This window comes from Hydra vulgaris, chromosome 15, assembly GCF_038396675.1.
Source record: "Hydra vulgaris chromosome 15, alternate assembly HydraT2T_AEP".
Lineage (NCBI taxonomy): Eukaryota > Metazoa > Cnidaria > Hydrozoa > Anthoathecata > Hydridae > Hydra > Hydra vulgaris.
Window position 1 is genome coordinate 35,919,213 of NC_088934.1, and position 14,445 is coordinate 35,933,657.

The following is a 14,445-nucleotide window of genomic DNA, read 5'->3' on the forward strand; positions in this document are numbered from 1 at the left end:
TGTTTTCTCACAACAACAAGTGGTGAAGCCCATTTTTTTCCGCCAGGTGGAACTCTTATGAGCAATCCTTGTTGAATCATTTCATTGAGCTTCTTTATTACTAATGGTTGTATATGAATTGGAAGAGGTCGAGATTCAAAATAACTTGGATTCATACCATTTTTTATTATAATATTTGCTTTATAATTTACTAAGCATCCACTAACAACAGGTTCTAAACTATTAACTAAATTAGTTGCATTTGTTTTTAATATGCCCATCCCAATCAAACCGTAATTCTTTGTACAATCTGCAACAATAATACGCACAATATTTATTTTAGTTTTGATTTCTAATGTTGCCTCAAATTCCCCTAAAACTTTAATAATTGTGCCATCAAATTGTTTAAGACGAAGGTAACATTTTTGCAATTTAGGTTTAGACATTAAGAAAAGTTCAAATCTCTAAACAGCAAATACAAAATTTTGTGCAACAGTAAAACCTTTCAAATCAAGGAAAGCCACCGAAATGATTTTTACAGTAGGTAGAGCAATTGGTTGACATCAGTGCAAAAGACTTTAAGAAGAAGTTGAGACACGATGAATCAATGCTTCGAACTACTTTTGCTTTACAAGAGTATTTTGCCTTCACAGATAATCAAAGGCAATTTTTGCTTAAATTTTTTTGCGAATATTTAACCTATTAAAATGACATATCTACAAATTTTTACCAAATATAAAAGATAACTTTTTGAAAAAATTTGTTTTTTTATTCAAATTTATTTCACGCTAAGCGTTTTGCATAGAATTAAGAGAAATATGATCTTATCTTCTAAAATTTACACTGAGCTTGAAGTAAGGTTTCAGAGAAAGATTGAAAGATGCAGAAGGAAAGAAGAATACAAAGATCGATCATAGATGAGCAATGATTCAATAATTCGTGATATATAAGCAATTTTTTCTAATAATGCATGGGCATTTTAGGTAAAATTATTAATTTTTTGAAGTAAATGTATAACTGAGCTAAAAATATTTATATTAATTTAGATGCTGGAAGTGTAATTGCTGAATCAGAAGTTTTTGTCCTAAATAAAAACTTTCACAAAGCAAACTCAAAAACTAGGCATCAGTTTAGACCAGCATATTTCAGAATAGAAAAGAAGATGAGAAGCCAGTGAGGGTCTCATTGCAGCAACAATTTCCACCAGTTTAAGGGCCGTTCTTAGCATTCGAGATCAAACCGTTTTTATTGCAAGCGTAGTAAACTATTTAGGAGAAGTTGTTAAACAACTAAAGTTATGCAGAGAATCTGACAAAAGGCGACGTTAGAGATCTTCAAAAAAGAAAGGAAGCTAGATGCCTAATGAATATATTGATTTAATGGCTAATAAGATGTTGGTTTAACATTTTGATAGTAAAATTTTAAAGCATATTGAGGAGGACTCATTTTACTCAGTTAGACTGCTAATCTTATTGGGACCAACAACTGCGCAGAAAGAAATATTTGTTTATTTGAAAACTTTGTTAACAGTTCCGATTGAAAACTTTGTTAACAGTTCCAACAATAAGTATCAGAGACAGAACATTCTTTTGGTAGTCAGGGAATATAGAAAGCTAATAACAAAAGATATGTCGCCTAAGGAACTGGTAAAGCTGAAACCTAGAGTTAAAAAATTACTGTAAAATAATAGCTAACTGTATGAAACTAAAAACAGTGTTTTTTTTTTTTTTTTCTAAGATCAAACAAAAGTTTAGTTATAAACATATTTTAACCCGTAAAATTGACAAAAGCTAAGGCAATCCTCAATGTTTGAAAAATTACATTTAGCACTTCCGAATAACAAAAAAAGTGAAATTTTGTTTTTAGACTGACTGAATGCTGTAGAACAGGAAAAGCAACTGAGGTTATTAATTTTCAAAAAATTTCATTTTTGACCCTATTTTGCGTTACCCTTTACTTTTTTTACCTATGTTAATTAATATGTGTGTGAAATATTAAGGTAAGTTTGAAAAATAAATGTAAAATAGAAGTTTACTATTTTATTTCGATATTCATGGAGCACATTGCAATAATTTCTGAACTGAATTAAATGAGTTATTATCTGTAGCAGATTTTCTAGCTTTGTCATCAGCAGAGATGTTAATGATGTGTTTGCAACTATGTTTGAATATATTCCTTGGGAACAAACACATGTTACGGTGGCCGATATATTTTAAGAATTAATAAGTTGTTGACTTTTTAATCAACAATTGGTTTCTATGTCTTTTAGAATTATACTTATGAGACTTAAATATCTTCATGATATTTGTTTTAATCAACTTAGAACATGGGATTAGTCTTTGACTAGTGCTGTTAATAATACTTTGTAAAAACTGATTTCTGTTAATGCTCTGTGTTTTACTATTATTTGTAGTAGCCCAGCAAGCATATCAACGTTGAAACAACGTTGAAAAAGCGTTAAAAGTTCAGGTTGAAAAATTAGTTGAGTTTTGGTTTAAATGGAAAGGCAAATCTACTCTATCCCCAAACGTTAGATCAATGATAAAAAAAAACCAAAAATCAACGTTGCATTAACGTTGATTGAGCGTTAATTCAACAAACTTTTACATTAGCTTAAGAACCTTAAAAATATAACTAATTTTTGTGCCGTGACACTTTATCTGCGCAAAACATTTATTTTTTGTACAATATTGTGATGTTGTATGTAAAATTTCATAAGGAAACAATAATTCTTCATAAACTTATAATAGCTGTCAAAGTACAATTTCTTATGTTATTGTATTCCACATCTGATTTTCAATATTTACAACTTTCACTTATTATTATTATTATTATTATTGTTGTTATTGTTATTATTGTTATTATTATTAATAATAATACTTAATTTATATTATATTATTAACTGGTAATATAGTTTCACAAATAATCTGCCCTTTGCACCATTTTGTTAACGAAGGTAACTAAATTATAATAGAAAGCAAATAAAACCAATTTATCCATTTTTAAAACAAATAAATAATACAAAGTTATAACATTTTTTAAAAGAACTTTAATAAAATCGTGTTATTGTTGTATTCATTATCCAGTCACATGTATCATCTGTATACTACAATATCATCACAAATTTAGCTGTATCTTTATCACCTTCTTTCATCAGACTCTTATTTTGATTTAGTTCACTTTTTCCACTATCCAATCGATATGGTACAAACTTTAAACAGACTGTAATATATCTATGTGCTTTGCATATTTTTATATTAAAACGTTGGGTAACTGCAACTTAAAAAAACATCTATGAAATAAGGTATTCATACATTTTACAAGTATTATTATACTTCACATTGTTCATAAGCAAATGTGAGCATAGGTGATCAATAGTGGGAAAAAAAAAACCAGTTACTGATCCAGGCCTAATTTACGTTATTATTTTCTTAGTTTTTTATTATATAAGACTAATAAATATAACAATTTTTTTCAGTTTCAACAACATGTTTCAAATATACAATAATCATTTTCAACTATAAAACTATTAAATACCAAAACTATTTAATATCTAGTGAAAATAAGCAATAACTTTATTTGTAAGTCAAACAAGAGAAAACATGAAAGGGGTGAAAACCTACCTCATAGAGTAGTGGAAAATATAGATAGTGTAATCGTTCGTCATAGAGTAATAAAAATCGTCGATTAGAGCTGAAGCGAAAGCGTATAGTTAAAAACCTGTTTGTTAAGATCAGGTTTTTCCCACATAATGTGTAACGCTTCTTGATTTTTAAGTGGTATAAAGTTTGGGCGTAGTCTAATACTGAATGTGTTTTTGTTGGCTACATTAAAGCAACTATTTTTTGAACAAATGTATTGATTTATGTAAGAAGTTTTTTTTTTTTAATGTTACTCAATTTTTTTACTCAAATATCGAGTGGTTTGACCCACATAAAAAGGCATTTTAGCTTTTACACACAAATTTATACATGATTTTTGAGCAAAGATGTTGAGGCGTTTTGTCTTTTGTTAAAAAATATGTATTAATTTTATAGGATGAGAAGGCCAATTTAAATTTAAGAGTTTTTGAATGTTTTTGGCGTAAATTATTTTTATTATTTTGAAATTGTTTTTATACTTTAGCAATATGAAGCATTTTAAAGTAATTTATCTTTGAGGAATAAACAATATCTTTATTTTCTTTTATATTGTCCGTTTAGATTTTTAAAACTCAATCTATATCGGTAAAACTTAAGTAATTTGTTAATAGACCTGGGAAAGTTTTTTTTCTAAATATGCTGGTAGTTAAGTTATATTTGTTGTCAATAAGAATATCTAAAAAAGCTAATTGTTGATTTATTTCTTTTCCATGGTAAATTTAATATTTTTGTCTTGATTATTCATATAATGAAAAAAATTTATAAGAATCGGTCTGGTTTTCAAATAAAAAAAATATATCATCAACATACCAGCGATAAAACAAAGGTTTGTTACCTGTGTAGTTTAATAAAATTACCTTTTCCATATGATTCACAAATAAATTAGCTCATATACGAGCAAGGGACCCCATAGCTATACCGTCGCATTGTTTATAATATTTGCAGTTATATAAAAAATGATTTTTTGAGGTGGCAAAGAAGAATAATTCATAGATTTCTTTTTTGTTAATATTGAAAATAGGATTGCTATCAATAAAAAATTTTACAGCTAATTCTAAAGGTTTTTGTAATGGTATTTTTTTAAATGCAATATCAACATCAAACGACATCGTATATTTATTTAAAGTGCTTACCTGATTTAAATCCTGAATAAATGTGAAAAAATGCTTAGGTGACAATACGGTGTTTTGTATGATTTGAGAAGATTACAAAGAAATTGTGCGAGTTTGTAGTTATAAGAACCAATTGAAGAAACTATAGGTCGAAAATTAAGGTTGTTAAATGAGTCAAATAAATTATCTAAAGTAGAGTCTTAGGGTAAACCATAAAGACGAGATGATTAAGAACCTGTTGGTCTAATATCAAAATATTGTGATTTAGTAAAGAATTTTTTGTCGTAAATTTTTTTTAATTTTTTTTGTAATTGCCTTTCTCTCAGAAAAGTTACGTCCGTTTTTAATTCATTAAATTTAAATTTGTGATTATTAATTTTTAACATACAATTTATATAGTCTTTTTTATCCATTATAATGACACCATTTTCATTATCTGGTTTCATTATCATTATTGGTAAATGTTTTAGTTTTTTAAGTATCGAGTGTTTTCTTAAAGTAGCTTGGTTTGGTCTATTGTTGTAGTAAAGTGAGTTAGCAATGTGTGAGAGGTGAGTTTTAACTTTTGGTGCGTCATAATCACTTATTAGATTCAGCAGCATAGAACGGCATTTCTAACGATGCAAAGATATCTGTTTTTATTATTTTCGATGGGGGAATTGAGTAGTTTAAACTATTTTTCAAAATATTAAACTCTTCGGTTATTAAACTATTTGGTTACTATTAGGGTAACAGAAGGCATTAAGCCCCATATTTTTAAGAATTTTATTTTTTTTTTCCTTTTTTTTTTAAATTTTTTTGTTCTTTAATCTTTACAAGTTTGTAATATATAATAGAATCTTGACAGAGTAAGTATAATTAAAAAGAAATCACAAAGTTACGTTATACAAAAAATATATAAAATAATACTGTAAATTATTAGAAATTACTTCAAAGAACGCGGGAAACTTGCAAAAGACCGATGGTCTTGTCATCAAGAAACCGCTATGTGTTACTTATGTTTTTGGATGCTTCAATTTAAAATAAGTTTATATTTAAAAAATGATGTTATCAGTTTTGGCAGTTTAAAACTAAAAAATTAAAAAAACAAAGAATGCAGACAAAAAGAAGTTTTTATTTTTTTTAACTTCATTTCAATACACATAGATACAAGTAGGTACACGTAGTAAGTGAGTAGAAAGAATTTTTATGATTTCATCACGGCTAAAAGATACTGCTTGATTTTTAGTTAAAAATCGAAATTTTTTAGTCTGTGTTTCAATTATTTTTTTCATTGATTTTACAGTGTAATGGCTAATAGTGCTCTTTAGAAAGTAAAGTAAAAATCGAGAGAGAAAAGTTTAGAATTGACCTTCTTTTCTGAAGATGATATTTAATTTTGAATAAAATTTCTCTCATTAACTCTTTTGCAAAGAGCGCTGCGTAAAAGTTTTTTTCGATTCGATCTAATATCATACGGGTTTGCATTTGGAAAATTAAACGATAAAAAATTTAGATATTCGTTTAATTTTTGGCAATGTTGTAAAAATCATCAGTAAACATCATGTTGTAAACATCAGTTTTGACTTTTTGTATTTTTCTATTTGTATTTTGTATTTTCCATTATTCTATGATGAAGGTTTTCACACCTTTCATGTTTTCATTTGTTTAACTAAAAAATAAAACTAATGTTTTTTTTCACTATATATTAAATAATTTTTGTAATTATCAGATATATACTTAAAAATGATTATTGTATAATCAAAACATGTTGTTTAAGCTGAAAAAAATTTTTATATTTATTAGACTTATTACGAAATTTGTGCTATTACGACCATACATATATATATATATATATATATGTATATATATTTATATACATATATATATATATATATATATATATATATATATATATATATATATATATATGTATGTATGTGTATATATATATGTATATATATATATATGTATATATATATACATATATATATATATATATATATATATATATATATATATATATATATATATATATATATGTATATATATATATATAAACGTTTATATACATATATGTAAATATACATACAGTTATTTACAGCTAACTCAAACCTCTAGGAGACCAAGGAAAATGGCTCGAATAAATGAATGTTTGATTTAAGCGATGTATAACTTCCTCCAAGGGACCAATAAAAGAAGTTCGAGATTAAAGTTTAATATTATATATATGTATATATATATATATATGTATATATATATATATATATATATATATATATATATATATATATATATATATATATATATATTTATATATATATATATATATATATGTATATATATATGTATATATATATATATATATATATATATATATATATATATATATATGTATATATATATATATGTGTGTGTGTGTGTGTGTGTGTGTGTGTGTGTGTGTGTGTGTGTGTGTGTGTGTGTGTGTGTGTGTGTGTGTGTGTGTGTGTGTGACCTTGTCACATACTATTTGTCTATTTGATAAAAGTCTTGACATTAAAGTTAAAGAAAAAGTTGCTCAGCAAAACACTTTTACCTGAAATCTTTAAACTTAAAAAGTTTAAGCCTGTTGAAATGAATGAAAATTTAGAACTTGATGATTACGTTGGTCAAAATTCTTGGCTAATAATTAAAATAGTTTCTGACTTATCGAAGTGGTTAGAATGTCGTTCTGATTTGTGGACTTTGATTATAAAACAATGCAAAGGCTTATAAAAAAATTAGTCTGTATCGATGACTGTTGGTAAAGAGCTAAAAGTTTGGTAAAAGATTTAATCGATTCAACAATTAAAAGAGGAAAGGTTGCAAGATATTTTACTGGTTTTGAAGGAACACAGAGTTAATTTTTTATTTTATAAACATAACTGGTTTAACGAAATACTTAATAAATTGTAAGAAAAGTTTATTTTTTATAGAAAAATTCAACTGAATTTGTTATGTATATTATTTACAAATCATGTTTGTAAAACCATTAGTAAAAGCCTTTTCACATTTTTAACAGTTTACTTTCTTTTCTTTCTTTATTAAGTACAATATTCGGATTTCTTATTTAACAAACTTTTTAAATCCAAATTTTATTAAGTTTTTCAATGAATATTTACGAGTATTCAGATAACTATAAAATTAAAAACATAGTAAAAACCAGGTCTTTAAAAGAAACCAGGTCATATTTCAAAATGTGTTATCTCTTCGCGTTGGTTTGACAAGTTTTAACTGATTTTTTTTTATATAAGGAGAATAGCAAATAAATAGTTTTTGTTTTTTTTGTTGTCTAAATAAAATTATTTATATAATAGTTTTTGTTAATTTATGTATTTTTATATATCAATCAAAAAAAGAATACATAAACAAAAAAAAAAGCAGTATAACTAATTTTAATGAAACATTAAAAAAAAGTTAAAAGATTTTTTCCAAATTCTCCTAATATAAAAAATTTTGTTAGAACCTTGTCAAACCAACCTGTCAAAAGGGGAATTTGATCTCGAGAAATTTTAAATTGTTTTTTTTTTAAATTGTATTTAGGTGCATCAAGAAGTCCTTACGGTCTTATGACAGAGCACCTCGGATGAGCATTTAATTGGAAGATCACGCCTCCTTCCTAACTGATGTCGCAAAACTTGCTCAGAGGTGGGGTTTAAACCACGGATCCTTTGTTTCTAAAACAAGTGCGCTCAAGTTTAAAGCAAGTTTTGAGCTCAAATTTTATACCAACTTTCCTAATAGTTGAGCCAGCCCATACAAAAAAATTTATTAGTTTTATTGGTCCTTGCTCCGATTAAAATAGCAATTTAACAAATAATTGGTCAATAATGACTATTTTTTACATGTTCAAACCCTCAGAGAGGTCAGGAAGATTAAAATATTTTCAAGACTTTTTTTGGAATTGTCTTGTATAGCAACGGGGAACGGGAAAATAAAAGATATAGTTTTTTTTAAATTTTATTAAAAATTTCTTAGGAACGTCATTTGAGACAGATTGATATTAGTGATCATTCCCCGATATTTAATGACATAAAAAATGTTATAGGTATTTTGGAGAATCAACCTTAAAATTTTAGGCTTAAACATGACCAAAATATATTTGGTATATATATTTTGGTCATGTTGATATTTATTGCAATAAAATTGCAATAAATATCAACATGACTAACTGATTTATAAGATTTAAGCTTTTCAATAAAAAATTCAAATTCCTCAAAGGATACCCCGAAGGATTTTAGGAACAAAGTTGTTGGAAAAGCATAATTATTTACTTTGTTGGTTAAGGTAAGAATTTTTTGGGTCAGATTAGGACCAACTGATACAAAAAATTTATTTAATTCGTCAGCTATTACAATTTGACTGTATGATGTTTCTTCGCTATTTTTAACAGCTTTAGGCAATGCGCTCGTTTTTAATTTCTGCATGCCAGTAAATTCTCTTAGAATTTCCCACATAATTTTTAAACTGAGATTATTTCTCTCAAGCAAATTAGAATTGTAAAATTTTTTGTCTTTTTTTTTTTTTTGTCTTTTAAATTCTTCAGCGTGGTTTTTATGGAAATTTTAATTTGTTCAGTTTTCATCATTAAATATTTTATAAATAATTTTTGTTTAATTTTAGAGGATTTCCTTAGTTTTTTTGTGATCCATGGTGATATTAAACTTATAGTTTTTTTAAAATTTTAGTTTATAATACGTTTTAAACTAAATTTTAGTTAATAACGTATTAGAAACTAAAATTTTAGAAAAACTAAAAGTTAAAAAATACGTTTTGAAAAACGTTTTTTAAACTAAATTAGCGTCAGCACAGGTATTTATTTCTTTTTAAGGAAGATAAGATAATTGTTCTCTAAATGTTTTTAAATTAGCAGTAGAAAAAAATTGTTTTTTAAAAGTTTGTTTCAGTTGAGATATTATATCTGTTGATATTATTAAAGAAAATAATAGGGAAGTAGTCCGTGATGGTCTGTTAAGACCTTATTATCGTCATCAGAATTGCTCATGTCAGGCCTGGTAATATATTGCAAACATTCTCAATTATAAACTATTAAACCACCGCCTCGCTTTCTATTTTTTAGATCAGAGGATATTATATTGAAACCTGGTAAAAAATTATTTGAGTTCAAATTATATTTATCAGAGTTACACCATGTTTCAGACATGCAAATTTAACTAAAAATATTAAGAGATTCTTTCAAGTTTAAATAGAAATTTTCAAAACTTTCTAATATGCTTCTTATATTAATATGAAAAGTGTTGAAATATTTGAAATTAGGAAAATCTTTTATTTCATCGGCATATTAAAAGGAGCAGTTGCTTTGTAAAGAATGTGCATCACTAAAGTAATTTAAGTCTGGATCTGATTGGTTATTAAAAAAAAACAGTTTGGAAAAAATTTTAATTTAATTCAAATTCGTTAGAATTATTGGAATCCATTTTTGCGTTTTATAAAACCGTAAAATAAAAGAATTTTTGTTAATCGCGCCTTTTTAACTTGTTATATATAACTTTTGCATATTTACCTTTTAATCGTAAATCTTTTGCAGCCGTAAACAATTTTTTCCGCAATTCTGCTGTCCTTCCGCTGAAATCATCATTTACATAAATTCTTTGATCCCAGAGTCTCGTCTTTAAATATAAATACCGAGCACTGCTGATTAGTCCTAAAAATTTTAAAATTTGACCACTATAGTTCTGCATTTTTTAATTGTATCACTTTTATCATTTTTTCCAACTCTATGAGCACGTTTAATGATGAATCCACCTTGAAGATCAAGCTTTTGTTTTTATCAATTAATTAACTGATTCTTCGATACCGGTTATCCTTAAATTATTTCTCCTACTTCGGACTTCAATCTCAGCCAATTCGTCTCTCATATTAACAGTTAAACTATTTTCTAAGTTTCTATCAGGTTTTGCACGATCAGCCTTCGATCCCTCTTGTTCAATTACTAATTTATCGTATTTTTCTCTAATAAATTCGACAGCTTTTTTCAAGTCGTTTACTTCAGTTTTGAAATTTTTTTTGTCATCATTCAACTTATCAATATATTTTTCTAATCTTTCAATTTTTTCAAAAAATATTTTATTAATTGTGTTCTTGCAAACGTCTAATATTTCTTTTAATTGTGAAATCTTTAAATTTTTTTGCCATTTTTGATTTGTAATTAAAAACACGTCCGTTGGCGGTAGTGTTAAAACGTATTAAACTAAAAACGGTTTTAAACCGTTTTTAGTTTAATAAGTTTTAATAAGTAACAAAATGAAAATTATAACGCTATTAATTTTGTACAGATACTGGACTTTATCTTACATTCTATTTAAAAAAAAACGAATAACTTGTATTAAACTTACTTTTTTAACTTCTGCTACGTTTGTAATTGTAATAAATGCGAACAAGCACATATACACAAGTGAATAATTTTTTTTGTCGTTTTTATTTATTTCACTACTGTTATAGCTAAAACTGTTTGAAAACATTCGTTTAAAAAGTATGAAGAGAAATCAATAAAGTCCAGAATAAATAAAGCCCAGAAAGAAAAGCCAAGAATATTAAACTAAAATATAAATAAAACACGTTCGCTCGATAATTACTGAACCCCATAATAAATACGGAATAAATAAATTAATAACAATAATAAAAATAATAATTATAATAATAATCAATCCAGTTTACCTACCATGCGTTTTCTTTGCAAAGTTAAAACTGCAAAATAAATACAAAAGTAATTAGGCAGCTGGGCTAATAAGTGATTAAGTAAAATTTGTCTCAAATTAAATTTTATTAATAGAGCTAAACAAAATCACTTAAAATAAATTGTATAAAAGAGTATTTAAAAAAAACTATTTATATTAATTAAAACTCAAGAATTGAAATCATCGTTTTTTAAATAGTTATTGTTTTTGTTACCTATAAACAAAACTAACTTACCTTTATAAATAGCAAGCTATTTTCTGTTTTAGAAATAACGGAGTTTTAGTTTGCCCATTAGACAATACTATTCTGAAACCTGGACAGGTAACTTTGTTTTTTTAAATTAGCTTTTTTAATTTAGTTACTTAAATGGTTTACTTTTTTACTTTTTACTTTACGTTTATTTTACTGTTTATCTACTTTATTTTTATTTTAAAAAGGAAGTCTTACTATAATTTTTCAACGCTATCGTTTTGTAAATTGATATAGTTTATTTGGGCAATCTCGGCGGTTATAAAACAAATTATGTTTTCTTCTTGACCCGGCCGTCTGCATTTTTTTACATAATGTCTACTGTATTTATATATTTAAACGGCAAAAAAAATTAAAATAATAAAAAAATGATAATAAAAAGTACACAAATCCATTTTTTTATAATAGGTCCTCACTTAAAAGTGATAAAATATTTTTTTATATAGACTTTACGCGATAAAGCTATTGAAAGAGTCATTCTGCAATTAAAAGTTGAGTGTAATAACTCCTTGAAAAAATGTCAATGGACCGGAGAACTAAAAGCAATTAATGTATGTATTTTAAATTTTGTTGTAAAATTATCTAATATATATTTAATGGAGCAAATTAACTCTAGGTTTTCTAAAGTATCTAAAGGGGAGTGGTAAACAATAAACGATTAGTTAATGAAAATTAGTTGTTAATTAAATAATTAACAAACGATTAATCAAATAACTTAATGTTTTAAAACTATAACATTGTTATAATTGTTTTCATTTATAATTTATTGTTATAATTTCACTTTTCCGGTACTGAGTGCGGATTCACAACTTTTGCGTAACTCTTGCGTAGCTGAGCAAAAGTTACGAAAAACTTACGCAAAATATTTTTTGCGTAACTATTTGGTATTCACAACTTTTTCGCAGCATTTGCGTAAAGTTAAGGTTGCGCATGAGTTACGCAAAACTTAGGCAAAAACTTACGCAAAATTTAAGGCAAACATTTTATAACTATTTGTATAAAGGAAGTAGTTAGTATTACTAATTCTTTTTTTATTAAGACACACAGGGCAATGTGACCAAACAGTGAATGTTTCTTTTTTAGAGTCAGGGCATAAATTTACTACAATTATTTTATTGTTGTTGTTGCTATATTTTAAAATGTAGCAAAACCATATAGGGGCTATTCAAATAATACTTGACATTCTTATATAGGGTGGAGGTGTTTGAAAGTGTCACCAAATATCACATGGGAGAGGGGGTGGTTAGCCACAGTGTGACATGACAAAATTTTTAAAATATAAATTCTAATCACAGCGGAATAGTAAACCTTTAGCATAAAAGTGCAAACTCAAAGATATATTTGTTTAAAAATAATGTCACGTCACAAATAAGGCGGGGAGATATTGTTTAAAATGTTACATATACAAAGTTGGCTTTTTAAATGAGATATCGATCATTAAAAAAATGCTACACATCTATTATTTTAAATATAAACATTACAAGCACTCATTAAGAAGTAATTCGGGCATATTTATTCAAATCCAAATGGGTAAGATAAACTGTATTATCCTGGGCTTATATAAGATAATAATTCGGCTTCCTGAATGAGGCCATCAGTGAATGCCCATTGGTTTTATTTAACACTAACTCTAAACCTGCCGCGAACCTTATTTGTAAACATTACTGGCTAAATAAACTAGCTAAAATATACAGAAAACTAGCATTTAAAAGAACCATTTTTTATATTTTTAATATAAAAAGAAAAAGAAAAACAACATGAGGTTAATATTTTGAGGCATTATTTTGGCGCCCATACCAGTCCTATAGTACCAAAAAAGGTCTGGGTTCACACCTGATCAGATCATGCTACTGGTCTTGCATTGCTTCAGGATGTTAAAACAAAATACTTTAGTTTAGCATAAAATTTCACGTTCATAAAAAAATAAAGTGCTTAACTAAAGTGTTTTTTTTTTAATTCTTGTTTTCATACTTACTTCTCATATCCTTGGGTATAAGAAAAAATCATGATAATAATTAAATTTTCTTTTCAGTGGTCTTGTTTTATCCTATTATTGACTTGAATCGAAAACACTTTTATTTACAATAGGGAATGACGGTTTCATTAAATAAAGAAATTGCTTCAATAAATTCAAGAAATACATTTGATTGCATTCTAGTATATTTGAAACCATTTATAAACAAACTTTCTATTGTCAGAAATATAAGAAACATTTTGATAACATAAGCAAAAGTTCAACAACTTTTCAATAACATATTATGAAAAATACATTGTATTTTTCATAATATGTTATGGAAAATGTTTCAATTGTATTATTTAATAAAAGTTGAGTTTGAATTAAAACCCACTTGTTTTTTGTAAGTTTTTTTTCAGTGATATTTCAGATTGAGAATTTATGGTACCATACTTGCACGAATAAAAACATGATTTTTATATTTGATGGATAGCGTAAAGTTAATTCTGTGAATCAGGTACGTGCAGTATAAAAAAGTTTGACTCTTTGACTGAGCAAGTATTGATTAAATCACAACAACAAGTATTGCAGTAGATTTTCAAGACACCAAATACAGTACAATCTAATAGCTACAACCAGTGTGAACAATATGCTCTCATCTCAAGAGTTGTAATACTATTTTCCAATGCAACAGTTAATAGTTCTACTGAATTGTGAAAAGCGCCATTACTCCATTTGGACTAACTGGTGGATCAAGGAACTTTTTTTGTGCTCTTTGCAATAACAAAATACAACAATGAGATTTCATATA

The 14,445-nt window shown here is 26.4% G+C and overlaps 1 protein-coding gene across 1 annotated transcript in view; it reads left to right on the forward strand.

Annotated features, from left to right (window-relative positions):
* LOC136091285 (TNF receptor-associated factor 5-like) overlaps positions 1–14,445 on the forward strand; it is a 138,562-nt gene that overhangs the window by 38,830 nt on the left and 85,287 nt on the right. The window contains exons 5-6 of the mRNA XM_065818648.1: positions 11,698–11,752; positions 12,127–12,231. Of these exons, the coding sequence (XP_065674720.1) occupies positions 11,698–11,752; positions 12,127–12,231 (160 nt within the window). The remainder of the gene's footprint in view (positions 1–11,697; positions 11,753–12,126; positions 12,232–14,445) is intronic.